The sequence below is a fragment of the Chiloscyllium punctatum genome, chromosome 31, assembly GCF_047496795.1.
Source record: "Chiloscyllium punctatum isolate Juve2018m chromosome 31, sChiPun1.3, whole genome shotgun sequence".
In the NCBI taxonomy this organism is placed as follows: domain Eukaryota; kingdom Metazoa; phylum Chordata; class Chondrichthyes; order Orectolobiformes; family Hemiscylliidae; genus Chiloscyllium; species Chiloscyllium punctatum.
Genome location: NC_092769.1, coordinates 69,723,462 through 69,745,513, shown reverse-complemented (window position 1 = coordinate 69,745,513; position 22,052 = coordinate 69,723,462). Strand labels below are relative to the sequence as shown.

General features: G+C 51.0%; 1 protein-coding gene across 7 annotated transcripts in view; it reads left to right on the top strand.

Moving 5' to 3' along the window:
• The window catches only part of LOC140457032 (neurexin-2-like), a 1,330,437-nt gene that overhangs the window by 375,873 nt on the left and 932,512 nt on the right, over positions 1-22,052 (top strand). For all 7 annotated transcript variants that reach the window (XM_072550954.1, XM_072550952.1, XM_072550953.1 and 4 more), the window contains 2 exons: positions 9,654-9,827; positions 14,596-14,715. In XM_072550954.1, coding sequence (XP_072407055.1) covers positions 9,654-9,827; positions 14,596-14,715 — 294 coding nt within the window. The remainder of the gene's footprint in view (positions 1-9,653; positions 9,828-14,595; positions 14,716-22,052) is intronic.

The window sequence follows — 22,052 nt, the reverse complement described above, 5'->3', positions numbered from 1 at the left end:
GAGTTGCCTCACTGTCGCAGGGTCAGTACTGAGGGAGTGCCTCACTGTCACAGGGTCAGTACTGAGGGAGTGCCGCACTGTCGGAGGGTCAGTACTGAGGGAGTGCCGCACTGTCGGAGGGTCAGTACTGAGGGAGTGCCGCACTGTCAGAGGGTCAGTACTGAGGGAGTGCCGCACTGTCGGAGGGTCATTACTGAGGGAGTGCCGCACTGTCGGTGGGTCAGTACTGAGGGAGTGCCGCACTGTCAGAGGGTCAGTACTGAGTTGCCTCACTGTCGCAGGGTCAGTACTGAGGGAGTGCCTCACTGTCGGAGAGTCAGTACTGAGGGAGTGCCGCACTGTCGGAGGGTCAGTACTGAGGGAGTGCCGCACTGTCGGAGGGTCAGTACTGAGGGAGTGCTGCACTGTCAGAGGGTCAGTACTGAGGGAGTGCCGCACTGTCGGAGGGTCAGTACTGAGGGAGTGCCGCACTGTCGGAGGGTCAGTACTGAGGGAACGCCGCACTGTCAGAGGGTCAGTACTGAGGGAACGCCGCACTGTCAGAGGGTCAGTGCTGAGGGAGTGCCGCACTGTCGCAGGGTCAGTGCTGAGGGAGTGCCGCACTGTGGCAGGGTCAGTGCTGAGGGAGTGCCGCACTGTCGGAGGGTCAGTGTTGAGGGACCGTCGCACTGTCAGAGGGTCAATACTGAGGGAACGCCGCACTGTCGCAGGGTCAGTGCTGAGGGAGGGATGAATTGTCAGAGGGTCAGTGTTGAGGGAGTGCCGCACTGTTGGAGGGTCAGTACTGAGGGAGTGCTGCATTGTCGCAGGGTCAGTACTGAGGGAGTGCCGCACTGTCGGTGGTTAAGAATCACAGTGTTGAGTGGAAATCTGAGGAGATATTTGAATGCCGATGTACCACTCCAAACAAAGCCCCCAATGCCAATTCTCTGTGAACCCTCTTTGCTTTCGATGCCTTGCCTGCGCAGAGCTGAATTCTGATATCCTCCCTGTGGACGATGAAAGAAGTTGAGTTGCTGAGACTTGACAGTTATGAATAAGCGATGGTGCAGCCAGGCAGAAACACAGCAGATTTACCTTTGAAAGCAGGGCTGTTTTAATGAGACCCTTTGAGTAAGCTGGCATGTACTGAGTGGCTAATTGTACACTGCCTTCTCTTACTGGTGATCGGAAGATGGATGGGTACCTGGGCACTGTAATCAGGCTGGGTGACTGAGTGTCTGTGTCATGGCCCCTCACAACTCTCGATGAAGTTATCACAGAATATATTGGTTACAGGGAGTGGGCTTGTATCCAAATCCTTTCCTGCCTCCCTTCTGCCTTCCAACACATCGTTCTCTTTAATATTTATGTCTTCCCTGGACATGGGGGACAGTGTGTCTGTCCATCCCTCCTGAGCTGCTCCTGACAGAGGGGCAGTTTATAGAGTCTTCGAGTCATCCAGCACAGTACCAGGCCCTCAGGATATCAAGAGCCCAAGGCAGTTCCTCCAGTGCATAATTCTTGTTTATTTGCAATCACAAGTGGTCTGTTTATTCTTGAATTGACTTGATTTGATTTATTATTGTCCCATGTACTCAGCTACATAGAACATAGAACAATACAGCACAGGGACAGACCCTTCGGCCCATGATATTGTGCCGAATGTGACGCCAAATTAAACTAATCCCTCTTGCCTGCCCTTGGTCCATATCCCATTATTCCTTGTATATTCATGTGCTTATTTAAAAGCCCCTATCATATCTGCTTCCACCACCACCTCTGGCAGTGTGTTCCAGTCTCCTACCACTCTCTGTGTAAAAATACTTGCCCCTCACATCATCTTTAAATGTTCCCCCTCTCACCTTAGCTGCATGTCCCCCCTCATATTAGACATTTCACCTCTGGGAAACAGATTCTGACCGTCAACCCTGTCTATGCATCTCGTAATTTTTATAGACCTTCTATCAGGTCTCCCCTCAGCCTCCAGAGACAACAACCTGAGTTTGTCCAGCCTCACCCTCCAGCTCATACCCTCTAATCCAGGCGGCATCATGGGAAAACTCTCCTGCACCCTCTCCAAAACCTCCACATCCTTCCTGTAATGTGGCAACCAGAATTGACCGCGATACTCTAAGTGCGGCCTAACCAAAGTCTGATAAAGCTGCAACATGACATCCTGACCCTTGTACTCAACTCCCCGACCAGTCGAGTCAAGTAGTCCGTACGCCGTCTTTACCACCCCAACCACTTGGGTGGCCACTTTCAGGGAGGTCAAAAGGCACATGTCCCATGCTCAGTGACAGCATTAGAGCTAGAAATGGGAGGAGGCCATTCAGACCCTCCATCCTGCTACCCGATCTCATCTCGGCCTCAATCCCCCACTATCCTGCCGCCGCTCCCTTTAACCCATTATCGATTAAAACTCTCCTCCTGAAATTTATTCAGTGTATCCTCCCCGCCCTGCATGCTCTGGGGGGGGTGAGTTCTACAGACGTTACCCCCCATTTCGAGGGAAGCCATTCCTCCCCATCACTGGGTTAAATCTACAGCCCCCCCCCCCGCCCCTTATCCTGAAACAAAAACCTCTCGTTCTAGATTGTCTTCACCTCCCACACATGAGGGAACATCCTCTCTATTTGTCAAGCCTCCCCCACTTCAGTGTCGTACAGAGCTCCATTACATTTCCTCTCAATCCTCCCAACTCCACAGAGTATCGGCCTGAGCTGCTCCATCTCCCTTCATGAGACCAACTCCCCTCGTCTCTGAAATTGAATCGAGTGAACCCTTCCCTCTGAATTCCAGTATGACAACATGCCAGAGGCGAGGGCACTACCACTCCTGCACAAAAACCCCCCAGGTATGTTGCCATACTGCAGTTCTGAGAAGGGTCAGTCAATTCAACTCCATTGTGCGGGAGTGGTAATGCCCTCGCCTTTGAGCTGGGAGGCCTGCGTTCAAGCCCCACCTGCTCTGGAAGTGGTGGAGTGGAATCTCTGCCCACGTCAATTCCAAATATCTACAGCTACACCCCTCCTTCATTAGAGAGCATCATTCATGTCCCTGACTTCACCCAGGAAGTGCTCCCTTTACTTTCTTCCCTGTAGAACCCTGAGCAGAACTGCCGTTCTGAAGGTGGGTACTTGGGGCTCGAAATGTTCCCCTCTCTCTGCTGAGTTTCTCCAGCATTTGCAGTTTCTGCCTGCATCACTACCTGCCACTCGCAGCCAGAAATATATCTTATTTTTGATTCCCAAGAGGCTCTCCAGATTGGTGTTCGAACAGATACGTCCCTGAGCAAAGTATCTCTGATAAAATCACATGCTAATTAAAGGGACTGAGAGCGAAGGGAATGAGTTGTATTCTGCCAGTAATTGGGCCTGATCATGGAGTGTGTGCCGGGGGCAGAGAATCAATGGACAGGCAAGCTTCCAGAGAAAACCTTTTGGTGGGACTGCCGGATGTGATACACCCCCGCATTGAGACCCACCCCACCTTGCTGAGGGAAAGCTGCAAATTGAGGATGCTCCCTCACCCCCGCCAACCCCACCAACAACCTGTCCCAAGTTTGTGACTCCCCCCTCACCGTCCCCCCCGAACCCCCCCCCCCACCCCCCCCCCCCCCGGTGGTGTGCAGGTTGTACCAGCCTCCCCAGGGGGTCACTGCGTGATGGAGAAGGGCTGGAGGACATTCACGTTCGCCCTCCCCCATCCACAGCTCCGCCTCGCCTACCCAAAAGGAATTGGATACACACACAAGCGGATACCTCACTAACCGGGGAAGTCACAAGACAGTAAATCAACAATTTCTCTTTGCCCCCGTTGCTGGTGGCTGTGCAGTATTCATTATCAGTCCCTAATTACCCCTTATGGAATCAGAGATTCCCTACAGTGTGGAAACAGGCCCTTCGGCCCAACAGGTCCACACCAACCCTCCGAAGAGTAGCCTACCCAGACCCATTCCCCATGATCCAATATTTAACCCTGATTAATGCACCTAAGCTGCACATCTCTGGGCACTATGGGACAATTGAGTATGGCCAATCCACCCTAACCTGCACATCCCTGGGCACTATGGGGCAATTTAGCATGGCCAATCCACCCTTACCTGCACATCCCTGGGAACTATGGGACAGTTTAGCATGGCTAAATTGTCCCGTAGTGCCCAGGGATGTGCAGGTTAGGGTGGATTGGCCATTTTAAATTGTCCCATAGTGCCCAGGGATATGCAGGTTAGGGTGGATTGGCTGTGAAAAGATACATGGGATGCTCTGAGGTCAGTGTAGACTTGGTGGGCTGAATGACCTCTTTCTGCACGGTAGGGATTTTTTCATTGTGTGACATAGTTCCAAATCCCACCAGCGCATCATTTAAATTCAATGAATAAATCTGGAATTGAAAGCTAACCTTTGAGATGGTGACCATGACAACTATCATTTCTTTAAAGGCAGGACTGACGTATGAAGAGAAACTGAATCAGTTTTGACTGGAATTTAAAAGAATGAAGAAGGGGATCTCAAAGAAACTTACAAAATTCCAACAGGACCAGACAGGGTCAAGGATGTTCCTGATGACCCGGGGAGCCCAGAACCGGGGCAGGAAGTGGGGGGTGCTGGTTCACAGTCTGAGGATTACGGGGTGGGGCCGTTTCAGACTGAGATGGGGAGAAATACCTTCACCCAGAGATTGGTTGGTTGGGGGTCTGTGGGATTCTCTGTCACAGGAAGTGGTTGGGACCGAAACATCGAATGTTTTCAGGAAGGAGTTGGATCTAATTCCTGGGGTTCAGGGGGTTCAAAGAGAGAAAGTGGGAACAGGGGATTGAGTCAGACAATCACCATGATCTTATTGAATGGTGGAGCAGGCTTGAAGGACTGAATATCACCAACTCCATTCAAGGGGCAATTAGGGATGGACAACACCTGCTGGCATTCACTGTGACACCCACAGCCCCTAAAAGAAGGAAGAAACGGGATGGACATTCAGCCCCTCTGAGGCCATTCAACTGGCTGTAAATTATGGTCTCTGCCCCCTCATCCAAGACTTCCTCCTTTCCTCCATCTGCTCCATCCTCAGTACCATGAAAACATTGATCAATACACCCCTTAACTGACTACCGGGAACACAACCTTAGTTGGTGGGATCACTCATCGAGTCATAGAGATGTACAGCGCAGAAACAGACCCTTTGGCCCAACTCGTCCATGCCGACCAAATATCCCAACCCAATCTAGTCCTGCCTGCCAGCACCCAGCCCATATCCCTCCAAACCCTTCCTATTCATGTCCCCATCCAAATGCCTTTTAAATGTTACAATTGTACCAGCCTCCACCACTTCCTCTGGCAGCTCATTCCATACACGTTCCACCTTCTGTGTGAAAGTTATCCCTTATGTCCTTTTTATATCTTTCCCCCTCACCCTCAACCTATGCCCTCTAGTTCTGGACTCCCCCACCCCAGGGAAAATACCTTGTTTATTTATCCTATCCATGCCCCTCATGATTTTGTAAACCTCTATAAGGTCACCCCTCAGCCTCTGATGCTCCAGGGAAAATAGCCCCAGCCTGTTCAGCTTCTCCCTATAGCTCAAATCCTCCAACCCTGGCAACATCCTTGTAAGTCTTTTCTGAACCCTTTCAAGTTTCACTACATCCTTCTGATAGGCAGGAGACTAGAATTGCATGCAAAATTCCAACAATGGCTTAACTAATGTCCTGTACAGCCACAACATGGCCTCCCAACTCCTGTACTCAATACTCTGACCAATAAAGGAAAGCATACCAAATACCTTCTTCACTATCCTATCTACCAGCGACTCCACTTTGAAGTAGCTATGAACCTGCACTCCAAGGTCTCTTTGTTCAGCAACACTCCCCAGCACCTTACCATGAAGTGTATAAGTCCTGACCTGATTTGCTTTTCCAAAATGCAGCACCTCACATTAATCTAAATTAAACTCCATCGACCATTTCTCAGCCCATTGGCCCGTCTGATCAAGATCCCGTTGTACTTTGAGGTAACCTTCTTCGCTGTCCACTACACCTCCAATTTTGGTGTCATCTGCAAACTTATTAACTATACCTCTGATGCTCACATCCAAATTATTTATATAAATGGTAAAATGCAGTGGACCCAGCACTGATCCTTGTGGCACTCCACTGGTCACAGGCCTCCAGTCTGAAAATCAACCCTCCACTACCACCCTCTGTCTTCTACCTTTGAGCCAGTTCTGTATCCAAGTGGCTAGTTCTCCCTGTATTCCATGAGATCTAACCGCGTTAACCAGGAACCTTGTCGAACGCCTTACTGAAGTCCATATAGATCACATCCACTGCTCTGCCTTCATTGATCTTCTTTGTTACTTTTTTTAAAAAACTCAATCAAGTTTGTGAGAGATTTGATTTTCCACTCCTTCATAGTTTAACCTTTACGGTGCCAGTATTGTTCTGGGGAATCTCAGTCCACTCCCTCCAAAGCCTGGTATCTCTTTATTGATGTGTGTCACCTACAACCCAATCACTCATGCAGTCTACCTCGGGGCTTTGTGTTTCTCAAACCTGCCTTCCACCTTCGATATGGAGGCCAACCTTCCAGTAGCCTTCCTCGTTAATCTCTACAATCTTCAGAATGTGATAAAGATCTGATTGTATGGAAACCCACCCTCAAGAGTCCCAATTGATCCCTGCTGCTTTTCCCCAATTACAAAGAGGTCAAATAGGCTGTGGGTGTTTTCATTGGAGCGTTGGAGGCTGAGGGCCTACCTTATAGAGGCTTATACAATCATAAGGGCCCATGGATAGGGTGAATAACAAGGTCTTTTCTCTGAGGTGGGGCAGTCCAGAACGAGAGGGCATAGGTTTAGGGTGAGAGAGGAAACATTTGAAAGGAACCAAAAGGGCAACTTTTTCACGCAGAATGTGTGGAACAAGAGGAAGTGGTGGAGGCTGGTACGATGACAACATTTATGAATAGGATGGGTATATGAATAGGAAGGGTTTAAAGGGATATGGGCCAAGTGCTGGCAGATGGGACTAGGTTGATTTAGGATATCATGGATGGATTGGGCTGAAGGGTCTGTTTCCATGCTGTACACCTCTTTGACTGGAGTACTTTTCAATTTCCAATCCAAATCTTGTCCCCATTGAAATCCATTACAATTTCACTCATTCAATTAATCTGTCTCACCCATTCAATTAATCTATCAACATCTTGCTGTAATTTAATATTCCAGTGGCTTCACTATGTCCAATATCCCCTAACTCTTGAGTTATTAGCAAACATGTGTTGTCTCTCAGTCTTCAAACGCACACTGACCAGAGTGAGGCCCCCAGACTCAGAACATGAGGTGACAACTCTTCTCATATTACGAGCACACTGACGTATCAAGGCTGTGAATTGGTGCAGGATACCCTGCTCACTTCCACCTGGTCACTGGCACTGCCCAAATCTCGGTGATCGTCAGGCGGCGAAGAGCACACAGAGGTGGATCGACGGTGAGGGGAAATGGGAATAGAACAGCCATGTAAATTGGAAACCTTTGCAAGGGAACCCAGACACCACCTGCCCCCATCCCCCATCCCCCCATCCCCCATCCCCCACTCCGAGAGTCATTGAGGGTGACTGTGGGGGGACTGGCGAGATTGTAGATTGTTTCAGACTGTGCAAACGTAGATTGTCTACCTAGTGTTTCTCATCTGTGTCGATGTGGTCATCCTGAAGGGTGTACATTCGCTGAGTAACAAACAGGTCTCTCGGATATCAGAGCCTGAATTCTGAAGACGCATGCCTGCTCTGCGCTGAGATCAAGTGGCAGCTTATCCACTGGAAGGTCTCTCTCTCTCTCTCTTTTTCTCTCTCCCCTCCCTCTCTTGATAGATATCTCATTCACTTTTCCTTTGTCAGTCTCTCTCTTTCTTTGTCTTCTCTCTCTCTCTCTCTCCCTTTCTCTCTCTCTCTCTTTTTCTCTCTCCCCTCCCTCTCTTTTTACCTATCTCATTCTCTTTTCCTTTGTCAGTCTCTCCCTTTCTCTATCATAGAGTCATAAAGTCATAGAGATGTACAGCACAGAAACAGACCCTTCAGTCCAACCAGTCTATGCCAACCAGATATCCTATATTAATCTAGTCCCACCTGCCATCACCCGCCCATATCCCTCCAAACCCTTCCTATTCATATCCCCATCGAGATGCCTTTTAAATGTTGTCATTGTACCAGCCTCCACCACTTCCTCTGGCAGCTCATTCCATACACGTACCACCCTCTGTGTGAAAACGTTGCCCTCTAGGTCTCTTTTATATCTTTCCCCTCTCACCCTAAACCTATGCCCTTTAGTTCTGGACTCCCCAACCCCAGGGAAAAGACTTTGCCTATTTACCCTATCCATGCCCCTCATGATTTTGTAAACCTCTATAAGGTCACCCTTCAGCCTCCGACGCTCCAGGGAAAACAGCCCCAGCCTGTTCAGCCTCTCCCTGTAGCTCAAATCCTCCAACCCTGGCAACATCCTTGTAAGTCTTTTTTGAATCGTTTCAAGTTTCACAACATCTTTCTGATAGGAAGGATACCAGAATTGCACACAATATTCCAAAGGTTGCCGAACCAATGTGCTCTACAGCTGCAACATGAACTCCCAACTCCTGTACTCAATACTCTGACCAATAAAGGAAAGCATACCAAACGCCGCCTTCACTCTCCTATCTGTCTTCTCTCTTTGTCTCTCTCTTTCTCTTTCCTTTTCTCTTTCTCCTTCTCTCTTTCCTTCCCTTACGATCTCTTTTTCTCTCCCTCTCCATCTCCCTCTCTCTTTCTCTTCATGTCCTCCTCTGTCTAGTTCTCTATCTTTTTCTGTTTTTCACACTTTCTCTTCCTCTCTACTTTTTACTCTCGATCTCTATTCCCCCTCACTTTCTCTCAACGTCTTTCTTTATCTCCGTCTCTCTTTCTTTCACATTCTCAACCCCTCTCTCCCTTTTCATCTCATTCTTTATCCTTTCTTGTTCTGTCTGTCTCCCTCTCTCTCTCTCTCTCCCTCTCTCTCTCTTGTGAATCAATCAGAAATTGGTTTCTGAATTCTATTGACAAACTTCAGCACAAAGGAGGCTGATGTTAGCAATATCATACGAGGAGGGGGGGTGCCGCACTGTCGGAGGGTCAGTACTGAGGGAGTGCCGCACTGTCGGAGGGTCAGTACTGAGGGAGTGCTGCATTGTCAGAGGGTCAGTACTGAGGGAGCGCCGCACTGTCGGAGTGTCAGTACTAAGGGAGTGCAGCACTGTCGGTGGGTCAGTACTGAGGGAGTGCAGCACTGTTGGAGGGTCAGTTCTGAGGGAACAGCTGCCCCGTTTGCGAGCAGACCATCTCCTGAGGAATTTTTCCCCATCCTTCCCGCTGAAAAGCTGGCACGTAGTTTGACAGGAGCTCACTGCGGGCAAACCCGCTCCTGCATCGGTTGGCGGCACGCACACCTGATGATATAAAGAATTGTTGCCTGCCCCACTGCTCCCCTCGGCAACACTGGCCAAGTTGTGACAGAGCAGTGAGTGACACAGTGGAGATCTGTCATACGCCACCGAGCACGTCCTAACCTCTCGCCCATTACCGTTGCCGGCTGGGATTCTCTCTGAGCGTCTCGGTGGTCTGCACCGGTGCTCTAACCTGCTTTCCGTTCCTCTCCAGGTGAGCTGTACGTCGGGGGTCTCAGCGTGGGCATGTTCAACAACCTCCCCAAACTGGTGGCGTCCCGCGAGGGCTTCCAGGGGTGCCTGGCGTCCATCGACCTGAACGGACGACTGCCAGATCTGATGGCGGATGCTCTCCATCGCGTCGGGCTGATCGAACGAGGATGTGGAGGTAGGACGTGGCTTCCCTCGCGCCATCGCAGTCTCACCTCCCACGGAGCCCTGCGGCGCCGGGATAGGCCCTTTGGCCTGAATTCACCTCACGCCATCCAGATTCACGCCAAACCCTGCTTCCCAGGCCTTGGCACACCTCCTCCTAACCCTTTTCTGTCCACATGCAAGGTCCACAATCCTTCGCCCAAAGACAGGTCGTTCCTCAGAATTTTCTGGGTTGCGGAATCAGTGGCGTTTTCCCCGGTGATATGAAGCATACTCTTACCGATCGGCGGACCCACGTGTAAATTGCGCCAGCACAGAGAGACAATTGACACCGTCCAGCGCTTGGCCACGCCACGTCTGAGTGACGCAGGTTGAGTGGGTGTGGAGTCGGGTCACCTGCTCGCACGCCAAACAAATTGCGCAGGCAGGAAAAAACTCCATGAATACACTTCAGATTTCTGAGCTTGTCAGGATTTGGGACAAAGGATTGTGTCCCTGTATTTGTCCCAATGCCTTTTAAATGTTGTTAATGTACCCGCCTCAATCACTTCCACTGGCAGCTCATTCCATCAGTGTACCACCCTCTGGGTAAAAAAGTTTCCCCTCAGGTTCCCTTTTATTCTTTTCCCTCTCACCTTAAACTGATGCCCTCTAGTCCTCGATTCCCTGACCCTGGGGAAAAGACTGTGTGCATTCATAGAGCTGTACAGCACGGAAACAGACCCTTCGGCCGAATTCGTCCATGCCGACCAGATATCCCAACTCAGTCGAGTCCCACCTGTCAGCACCCGGCCCATATCCCTCCAAACCCTTCCTATTCATAAACCCATCCAGATGCCTTTTAAATTCATTTGATTAGATTCCCTACAGTATGGTAACAAGCCCTTTGGCCCAACAGTTCCACACTGACCCTCTGGAGAGCAACCCATTCCCCAACTTTACCCTTGACTATGGGACAATTTAGCATGGCCAATCCACCGTAACCTGCACATCCCTGTTCACTATGGGACAATTTAGTACGGCCAATCCACCGTAACCTGCACATGCCTGTTCACTATGGGACAATTTAGTACGGCCAATCCACCCTAACCTGCACATCCCTGGGCACTATGGGACAATTTAGTACGGCCAATCCACCCTAACCTGCACATCCCTGGGCACTATGGGACAATTTAGCACGGCCAATCCACCCTAACCTGCACATCCCTGGGCACTATGAGACAATTTAGCACGGCCAACCCACCCTAACCTGCACATCCCTGAGCACTATGGGACAATTTAGTACGGCCAATCCACCGTAACCTGCACATCCCTGGGCACTATGGGACAATTTAGCACGGCCAATCCACCCTAACCTGCACATCCCTGGACACTATGGGGACAATTTAGTACGGCCAATCCACCCTAACCTGCACATCCCTGGACACTATGGGACAATTTAGCACGGCCAGTCCACCCTAACCTGCACATCCCTGTTCACTATGGGACAATTTAGCACGGCCAATCCACCCTAACCTGCACATCCCTGGGCACTATGGGACAATTTAGCACGGCCAATCCACCTTAACCTGCACATCCCTGGGCACTATGGGACAATTTAGCACGGCCAACCCACTCTAACCTGCACATCCCTGGACACTATGGGACAATTTAGCACGGCCAATCCACCCTAACCTGCACATCCCTGGGCACTATGGGACAATTTAGCATGGCCAATCCACCCTAACCTACACATCCCTGGACACTATGGGACAATTTAGCACGGCCAATCCACCCTAACCTGCACATCCCTGGACACTATGGGACAATTTAGCACGGCCAATCCACCCTAACCTGCACATCCCTGGGCACTATGGGACAATTTAGCACAGCCAATCCACCCTAACCTGCACATCCCTGGGCACTATGGGACAATTTAGCACGGCCAATCCACCCTAACCTGCACATCCCTGGGCACTATGGGGCAATTTAACACGGCCAATCTACCCTAACCTGCACATCTTTGGACTGTGGGAGGAAACCGGAGCACCCGGAGGAAACCCCACACAGACACGGGGAGAATGTGCAAACTCCAGACAGACTCTCACCCGAGGGTGGGATCGAACCTGGATCCTTGGCGCTGTGAGCCAGCAGTGCTAACCACTGAGCCACCATGCGACCAAACATTTGAGTCAAATATAAGCATTGTAAAGGACAAAGTTAGACTAAGAGTTGGAGTTTTAATATGACTCAGTCTGATTTTATTAAGCTGAGAAAGATTTCATGTACCAGCCTCCACCACTTCCTCTCATTCACCCTGTCCATGCCCCTCATGATCTTACACACTTCTATAAGCTCCCCCCTCAATCTCCTATGCTCTAAAGAAAACAGACCTCGCTTGTCCAACCTCTCCCTGTAACTCAGACCCTTTAGTCCTGGCAACATCCTTGTAAATTTCTTCCACACTCTTTCCAGTTTAATAACATCCTTCCTATAGCAAGGTGACCAAAACTGAACTGTATTCCAAGTGCAGCCTCACCAATATCCTGTACAACTGCAAATAACTTCCCAACTTCGATACTCAATGCCCTGACTGATGAAGGCCAGTGTACCAAAAGCCTTCTTCACTGTCTTGTCTACCTGGGACACCACTCTCCTGACAACTTGCCTGCCTTTAGCCAAGAGAGCATGAGCAGGAAGTCTTGGAGCAGTTTTGTGGCAGGTTGTGGGGGGGTCGTGAGGGGGTGCATTAAACCGTGACGAGACCCGCAAAAGCTTGATCAGCGAGTGAGGGGCAAATTAACAGGGCGTCCCCAGGGCAGGGAAAAAGGAGATGCGAATAACGCATAGTGGCTTAGCGGCTAGCACTGATGCCTCACAGCACCAGGGTCCCAGGTTCGATTCCAGCCTCGGGTGACTGTCTGTGTGGATTTACACGTTCTCCCTGTGTCTGCATGAGGTTTCCTCTGGGTGCTCAGGTTTCCTCCCACAGTCCAAAGATGTGCAGGCCAGGTGAATTGGCCATGCTAAATTGCCCGTAGTGTTAGGTGCATTAGATAGGAGGAATGGATCTGGGTGGGTTACTCTTCGAAGGGTCGATGTGGACTTGTTGGGCCGAAGGGCCTGTTTCCACACTGTAGGGATTCTAATCTAATCTAATCAAAGAGCGGGCGAAGATCTGGAGAAAGGGGCACAGTGGCGGAAAACGGGAAATATTCCGTGTGGACGTAAACAGGATGTAGTCTAAATGGTGGGAGACAGATAGAGAGAGAGAGATTCGGAGGCAGAGGGATCTGGGTGTCAGAGGGAGGGAATCATAATTAGTTAGTATGAGGCATCTGTAATTAGGCAAGTTAATATGTGGAGTCCTCTTGTCCATGGGATGTGGGTTTCAGTGTTTAATGCCAATCCCTAATGGGGCAGGGGGCAGTTGAGGGGCAACCACAATGCTGTGGGTCTAGGGGCACACAGAGAGACGGCCCACTCCTGAAATGGCAGGAGTGCGCCATTCTGTTCAAGTGCTCAGGGCATCTGACATCGGTGCACCCAACGGTGCCACCATGGGAATTGGTCAGTGCTCAAAAGACTGGAATCAGCAATAGGGAGGGTTGGAGGGGGTTACAGAGATAGGGAGGGGGTGACAGAGATAGAGAAGGGTTTAGGGACTGGAGTGAGTTACAGAGATAGGGAGGGAGTGTAGGGGCTGGAGGGGGTGACAGAGATAGAGAGGGCTGGAGTGGGTGACTGAGATAGGGAGGGGGTGTCGGGGCGGGAGGGGGTGACAGAGGTACGGAGGGGTGGAGGGGCTAGATGGTGTGACAGAGATAAGGAGGGGGTGGAGGGGCTGCAGGGGGTTACAGAGGTAGGGGGTGGGTGCAGGAGCTGGAGGGGGTTACAGAGATGGGGGGTTGCAGGGGCTGGAGGTGGTTACAGAGATAGGGAGCGGTGAAGGGGCTGCAGACCATTATAGAGATAGGGAGGAGGTGGAGGGGCTAGATGGGGTGACAGAGATAGGGTGGGAGTGTAGGGGCTGGAGGGGGTTACAGAGATAGGGAGGGGGTGTAAGGGCTGGAGGGGGTTACAGAGATAGGGAGGGGGTGTAGGAGCTGGAGGAGCGTACAGAGATAGGGAGGGGGTGTAGGGGCTGGAGGGGGTTACAGAGATAGGGAGGGGGTGTAGGGGCTGGAGGAGCGTACAGAGATAGGGAAGGCGTATAGGGGATGGAGGGGGTTACAGAGATAAGGAGGGGGTGTAGGGGCTGGAGGGGGTTACAGAGATAGGGAGGGGGTGTAGGTGTTGAAGGAGGTTACAGAGATAGGGAGAGGGTGTAGGGAATGAAGAGGTTACAGAGATAGGGAGAGGGGTAGGGGCTGGAGGGAGTTACAGAGATAGGGAGGGGGTGTAGGGATTAGAGGAGGTTACAGAGATAGGGAGTGGATGTAGGTGCTGGAGGGGGTTACAGAGATAGGGAGGGGCTGAAGGGGCTGGAGGGGGTTACAGAGCTAGGGAGGGGGTGTAGGTGCTGGAGGGCGTTACAGAGCTAGGGAGGGGGTGTAGGTGCTGGAGGGCGTTACAGAGATAGGGAGGGGGTGTAGGGGCTGGAGGGGGTTACAGAGATAGGGAGGGGGTTAACAGATAGGGAGGGGCTGTAGGGGCTGGAGAGGGTTACAGAGATAGGGAGGGGTGTAGGTGCTGGAGGGCTTACAGAGATAGGGGGTGTGTGTCGGAGGGTACAGGGACACCGCCCGGACTGTAAGAGTGAGTTATTGTGAGTGTGAGTGTGTGTGATTACCCTCCTGCAGGTCCCAGCACCACGTGCCAGGAGGATTCCTGTGCCAACCAGGGCACCTGCATCCAACAGTGGGACGGCTACACGTGCGACTGCACCATGACCTCGTTCGGGGGCAGTATCTGTAACTACCGTGAGTACAGAGCATCCCATTCACCCCGCGTGGCGTGCATGCGTGTGTACGGACCTGCACCCTTCCTCTGAAGCAGACCCTGGCCATCGGGAGATGGTGCCTGTTTCCTCTCACTCCCCTCCTGTTGCTCTGGGTAACTGTGGGAGGGAGAGATCCATCCCATCTCTGCCGGGTTGGGCAGGGTCGAAATGGCAAGGTTGCTGGAAAGAGAGAGAGAGCGATACGGGGAAGAGATTGTGTTTGTTTTGGATGGTCAGTGTTGCTTGGAGGAAGTCCGTTACGGTTATTGGAGCTCTCCCTCTCTCTCTGACATTGGGTGTTGTCATGTTTGACTCCGGAGATTGTCGTGATGGTGGATGTTCTCACTTTGTTACTTGGCATAACCTTGCTCGTAGACGTGGATTTGCTGTTTGTGAACGTATGGTGCACTTTGACGCGATAGACACCCGGGCATTGTGCAGCGTTTGCGAAGTTGGGTTAGGATGCACAGTTTCTCTGGTTCTCACTGTCCTCGATCTGGTGTTTTAATTTGACTTGCGAATTAGCCGGTGAATAATTGACTTTCACGCCTCACTCTGTGGTGGTGTGGCAGCACAGAATCTTGCAAGATGAGGAGAAGTCTACCATCCTGGATCTTCCTCTCCATCTAGTCACAGGCACACATGTCTCGCCTCTGGTCTGATCGCTAGGCTGATAAAAATTGTCAGCACACTGGATGTGAATGGGATGATACGCAAGACATGAGCACAGACAGTGGGAGCAGCTGTCAAGGGAAGGGTGGTGGGAGAAAGGATTAACCCTGCTTTCTCCAAAGCCCTTCTCCAGTCCAATCCCACTGCCCAGCACCACAACCTACCCCCTTCCTGTCGGAGAATTGTCCACTTTCAAATAAAGCTCCTTGTGAAATTGTTTAGTTCACGATATCGTGGGAAGGGGGTGAATACCCACCCAGGTCTAGAGTGGCCACGCTGCACTGAGTGCTAACCTCTTCACTCAGTGACAGACATATGCGGTTCATAAAGGGTTTATAAGCATCAATATATACGCTGATGACAAGAGGTCAAACTACGGTAGATAGTTTAATAATATTGAAAAGAGCTAATGATGCTACTGGTCTGAAAGTACCGATTAGTCGAGTAATCAGTCGCGTCCTGTGCATAGTGGCTCATGGTCTGTGGTCATCAATATTAAGTAGTTTGGTGACATCTTGTCTGCGGGGTGTTGTTTTAGTTCGTGTTCCTCATAGAGAGGGAAAGCCCTCAGGTTTCCTGCCAATGGGTGTAGAGGTGACATATCATTGTCAGTGAGAGAATCCCATCAGCAGGACGTTTCATTAACGTGTTCCCACCGATGGCTTGTTCACAGTCAGTTCCTGTGTATAGCTTGAGTCATCACTGGTATTATGGGTAGGTCCCCTCTTAGCTAGGGATAATGGCTTCCGAAATCAAAATGGTTCCCCCTCTCCCACACCTCCCTTCCCTTTCTAACTTGCGCGGCTGGATTCCAGGCAGAAGCCTGGATGATCGTCCCAGATCGAACCCACCTCAGTGCCCAACCCTGTCATGCCGTACGCAGTTATCCACACACCTTCCCACCACTACTCCATTCAAATCAATGGCTTCTTTGACAAAGTGTAGGAGCAAGTCAGTCTGAGCACTGGCTGCTCCACCACAGGCTCAGTGATGGGAAATGGACTCCACGTGCGCTCACCATATTGGCATACAGTGGCCAGCACTGCAAAGCAATCAGGGCAAGTGGTTCTTATTATAATTACACACACACACAAACACACCACACACTCTTACACTCACACACAGACACACACACACACTCACTCACACAGACATACCCACACATTCATGTACACTCACATTCGCACACACAGACACACACACACACACACACACTCTCTCTCTCACACACACATACGTTTTCTCTCGCTCACAGACACACTCTCACACATCCATACACACACACACACACACTCTCTCACACACACGCACAAATTTTCTCTCACTCACACACTCTCTCTCACACATACACATACACAGACACACACACAGACACATACTCACACAGACACACACACTCACACATACATACACATACATACTGTCTCACACATACATACACACACACTCTCACACATATGCACACACACTCACATAGACACACACACTTTCTCACATAAACACACACACACACACACACACTCTCTCTCTCTTTCTCATACACACTCACAGACCTGCACACTCTGGGGGCAGAGGGAGATGGGGAGGGGAGTCCGATGGGAGATGTGGCCCAGACAGCAGCACAACCCCATTGGAGTACATTCTGAAAACGCCTGAAGGCTCCTGCAGTAAAGCATCCAGAGTAATCGGTAACATTGCAGGAACCAGTCAGATCGAATATCAAAGGGTGACGATGGGGGGTTTAAAATGGCACCTTGCAAAGCTGGCAAGTGAAGGTACACTTCATCAGGTACAACCGAAAGAGCCACAGCAGCAGAAATGCCAGAGTAACAACCTTGCATCAGCCTCTCAAGAGCAGAACAGAGGCTGTAAACAGATGGCTTTAGGTCGAGTTGGAGAAGGAGGTGGGACGGTAAATTTTACAAGAGGGAAGGGTGCCTACCGTATGTGGGTGCGGTCAGAGGTGAATTATTTCCTGCACAGATCGGGCAGAGATGTTGGACAGAGTTAAAGATGGAAATCTGACAGGCCAAGGCTTTCTGAATATCTGTTGGATTAATCGAGTGTACCTGAATCCTCCTGTCGTCTGTGTGAGGGGGAGATGAACCAGAACAGGAGCCCAGTGCCCTAATTGAGCGGATTACAAATCCCCGATGGCTGGTCATTGGCACCTCTCCCATCGCCGCATGATCTTGGAAGCCATCGGACCGTCCCGAGGTCATTAACTATCGAACGGTCAGCTGCCCCAGCCCCTCCCGCCCTCGTCCAGTAGACATTCCTTTGGGATTGGCGGAGTGGCACTGACCCGATCTCCCCCCGCACCAACCGGGGCGGTGGTGGGGGTGAGCTACGGGGCACTTGCGACGTGGGCACAGGAGGTGACTTGACCCCCCTTTCCAGTCGATTGGCGCATCGGGGAATCGCAGACGTCAAGGGAGCGCGGGGGGGTGGGGGAGGTGAGGGGAGGGAGGCTGATGCAAGGGCTGGGAGGGGTTTCCCCCTCCTGCACGCACATACATGCATGCACACACACACCTCAACCCGCGATCCTCCCAATCGCCCGAGGTCGCCCCCTCTCTGCACCTAGCTGCCTGTGCATGTGGGGATTGTGACGGACTCCCGCGGTGATGGGTCTGAAGCATTCGAGGATAGGTTGGGTGGATCTGTCAGAAACAGGCCCGGTCCCTCCGAGTGACGGATGAAGGGATGGTCCAGGATCATGCGTTATTACGCAAATGCCTCAGGGGTTCAGGGCTGGGGTGTGGGTCGTATCCAACATCAGTTCTCCTTGGCCTTTTCCCAAGGCGCTGACTGTGTCCGGACTTGCATGACCCGGCAACACAAGACACGACTCCCCAGTCGGACAGCACTTGCTGAATAATCCGGGCCCGTTATACGATTTAGCATTGCAGGTCATGAGCTGGGAGCCACATAGTGGTTTACGTTAAGCTTCTGGACCCTGTTCTTCTCACAAAGACAGCAACGTGTTCGCTTTCTGAACGGGACAAAGAGGTGACAGTCCATTCTGTGGTTCAGTCCCGCCCGGTGCAAAATGTAAACAGTGCTTGTCAGTTGACTGTCAGTCATCATTCCCCCTCCGTGGGCGGCACGGTGGCACAGTGGTTAGCACTGCTGCCTCACAGTGCCAGAGACCCGGGTTCAATTCCCGCCTCAGGCGACTGACTGTGTGGAGTTTGCACATTCTCCCCGTGTCTGCGTGGGTTTCCTCCGGGTGCTCCGGTTTCCTTCCACAGTCCAAAAATGTGCAGGTCAGGAGAATTGGCCATCCTAAATTGTCCATAGTGTAGGTAAGGGGTAGACGTTGGGGTATGGGTGGGTTGCGCTTCGGCGGGTCGGTGTGGACTTGTTGGGCCGAAGGGCCTGTTTCCACACTGTAAGTAATCTAATCTAATCATTAACTGGTGCAGTCTCCACGGCAATGACTCTACTAATCAGCACACTGACAAAACAGTACTTGCCTGTTTCACAGTATCGATCTCACCTTTTTTATTTTATGTTGGCGCTTACTGTAAATGTCCCGATGTGTAAACGGCGAAACATTTCAGCAAAATGTGGTTTATTGCAAATAATCAAGAAAGTGGCACAAACCATGCAAAAGTATGCGATCACCCACCTCGATAAATAATACACACGTCTGGGAAAAGCATGAACAGACTTCAGAGTCTGGTCTCAAAGAGATTTGGCTAAGTGGCAGTTATATCTGGGAGAGAAAACTATTTGCCAATTGTTGATCTGCCCCCAAATTCACTTTGGACTCGTGCTGTTGGGACTGGGGGAGTCTCCACTGATCGATTAAGGCTGGCCAAATCCCTTTTCGGGAGGCTGATCTTGAATTCCCCTCGAGGAACCCCTTCACTTGCGGTGATAAGGTCTTCCTGTGGGATCCTCGATCTGTCAACTTTAGCGAGAATAGTTTCAGGGAAAGAGAAGAGAGGGTAAAGTCTGTTGCTCCTGAGGAGACATGGAGGTGGTTTGAGTGTCAAACGTTCAAATCTAGTAGTTTCATTATGTTATGAGACCTTTCTCCAAACGTATTGTGGACTCAGGGACTCTACAGTCAAGCTTATGTCCTTCACAAGCATAACATTTTTCTTTCACTTTGTAAAGCCCATGGTGGTAAAATGCTGACACATATCCAACTAATGTTTATCTAAATGAGTTTTTCAGACGATACATCTGTATAACAGGATGGAACAGATCTCTCCATCTGAGAACCACATCTCAAGGGTAGACTTCCAAACCGTCCAATGTTTTTTAAATGCTAGATTCGAAACACAGTAGTGTCAAACAGTGTGCTGGCTGTGTCGGTTTCTGATTGGTTGAAATCGTGCGTCCGGTGCCAAGGCTGGTTTGGAGGTGATTGGCTCTCACGGGACATGAGTCAAGATTAGAGTGGTGCTGGAAAAGCACAGCAGGTCAGGTAGCATCCGAGGAGCAGGAGAATCAACGTTTCGGGTGAAAGCCCTTCATCAGGAGTGGTGCATGACCCGGGGCATGAACCTAACCGCTGCCTGCCCAGTGTAGGGCTCTCTGTGTGTGCCTACCAGGGATGTACAGGTCAGGTTGGACTGGCCGTGCTAAGTTGTCCCATAGTGCCCAGGGATGTGCAGGTTAGGGTGGATTGGCCGTGCTAAATTGTCCCATAGTGCCCAGGGATGTGCAGGTTAGGGTGGATTGGCCATGCTAAATTGTCCCATAGTGCCCCGGGATGTGCAGGTTAGGGTGGATTGGCCATGCTAAATTGTCCCATAGTGCCCAGGGATGTGCAGGTTAGGGTGGATTGGCCGTGCTAAATTGTCCCATAGTGTCCAGGGATGTGTAGGTTAGGGTGGATTGGCCGTGCTAAATTGTCCCATAGTGCCCAGGGATGTGCAGGTTAGGGTGGATTGGCCATGCTAAATTGTCCCATAGTGCCCCGGGATGTGCAAGTTAGGGTGGATTGGCCGTGCTGAATTGTCCCATAGTGCCCAGGGATGTGCAGGTTAGGGTGGGATTGGCCGTGCTAAATTGTCCCATAGTGCCCAGGGATGTGCAGGTTAGGGTGGATTGGCCATGCTAAATTGTCCCATAGTGCCCCGGGATGTGCAAGTTAGGGTGGATTGGCCGTGCTGAATTGTCCCATAGTGCCCAGGGATGTGCAGGTTAGGGTGGGATTGGCCGTGCTAAATTGTCCCATAGTGCCCAGGGATGTGCAGGTTAGGGTGGATTGGCGGTGCTAAATTGTCCCATAGTGCCCAGGGATGTGCAGGTTAGGGTGGATTGGCCGTGCTAAATTGTCCCATAGTGCCCAGGGATGTGCAGGTTAGGGTGTATTGGCTGTGCTAAATTGTCCCATAGTGCCCAGGGATGTGCAGGTTAGGGTGGATTGGCTGTGCTAAATTGTCCCATAGTGCCCAGGGATGTGCAGGTTAGGGTGGATCGGCCGTGCTAAATTGTCCCATAGTGTCCAGGGATGTACAGGTTAGGGTGGATCGGCCGTGCTAAATTGTCCCATAGTGTCCAGGGATCTGCACATCCCTGGGTATTATGGGTTAATTTAGAGGGTCGAGTTAAAGGGAGAGGTTGGACAAACTTGGATGGTTTTTGCGAGAGTGTTGGAGGCTGAGGGGTGACCTGATAGAATTGTATAAAACTGTGAGAGTTGTGTCACCCCTGAGGTTAGAAAAGCAATCAGATTAGAAGGGAAGCCAATGTACGATATTAGTTTCCTTACTAAGCTGAGTCCAGTAACTATCGTCGGATAAAAACACATCACCGGAGAAACTCAACAGCTGTGGAGAGAAAGCAGAGTTCATGCTTCCCGTCCAGTGAGCCTGGGACTCTGAAGGAGGCTCCCTGGGCTCCTGCTTTCTCTCCCTCTGCAGACCTGCTGAGTTTCTCCCGCAGTTTCAGTTCCTGTTTCAGGTTTCCGGCATCGGCTGTTTCATTCCAGCCAGTCTCCTCCTCGCCAGTAAAGTCTGTCTGGTCAGTAACAGAGACCGAAAGTCTGCCGACGCAGTCTGGAATCCTCCACCCTCTGGAGGTCAAAAAGCAGCTGACTTAGAATCGCAGTATTCAGCTGTCAGAAGACATGTGACCTTGATTAGCCATTCAAGTGTTGAGTGTTGGAGACATCTCTCAAAGCTTATTTGATGGTCATGAAGATAACTTTGCAGCTTCATACGACCCCCGCAGAGTTCCCATTGTAAGGTGAAGAGATGACTAACACCATTAGCTCCCTCTTTGGCATAACAGGTTTTAATGGTTCCCACTGCCTAGAGCTGGCAAGAAGCAGAGGGCTCATGTCCAGCCCTTTCCGGTCAGCTTGAGCTGTGATTCCTGCAGGGGCTTCTAAAAATGCGGTCAAGCAACAGACCTCGGCCGCCTTCCAATTCCAGCGAGGGGTTGTCTAACTTTCAAAGAAGCACTCTGCGTAGATCGAGGAGGAATTCGATTTCCTTCGGGACTTCCCTTTGTGCCATCTGCCCAATTCACGTCCACTCATTTTCGGGCTGAAGTCACTGGACTTGGGTTGGCCAAAGATCCCGGTGGATATGCGGGGTCTGGGTTTGGTGCTTGGAGCTGCGCAGCATGGCTTCGGGGCACCAAACGACCACTTCACATCTCCCTCTACTCTTCCCCCCT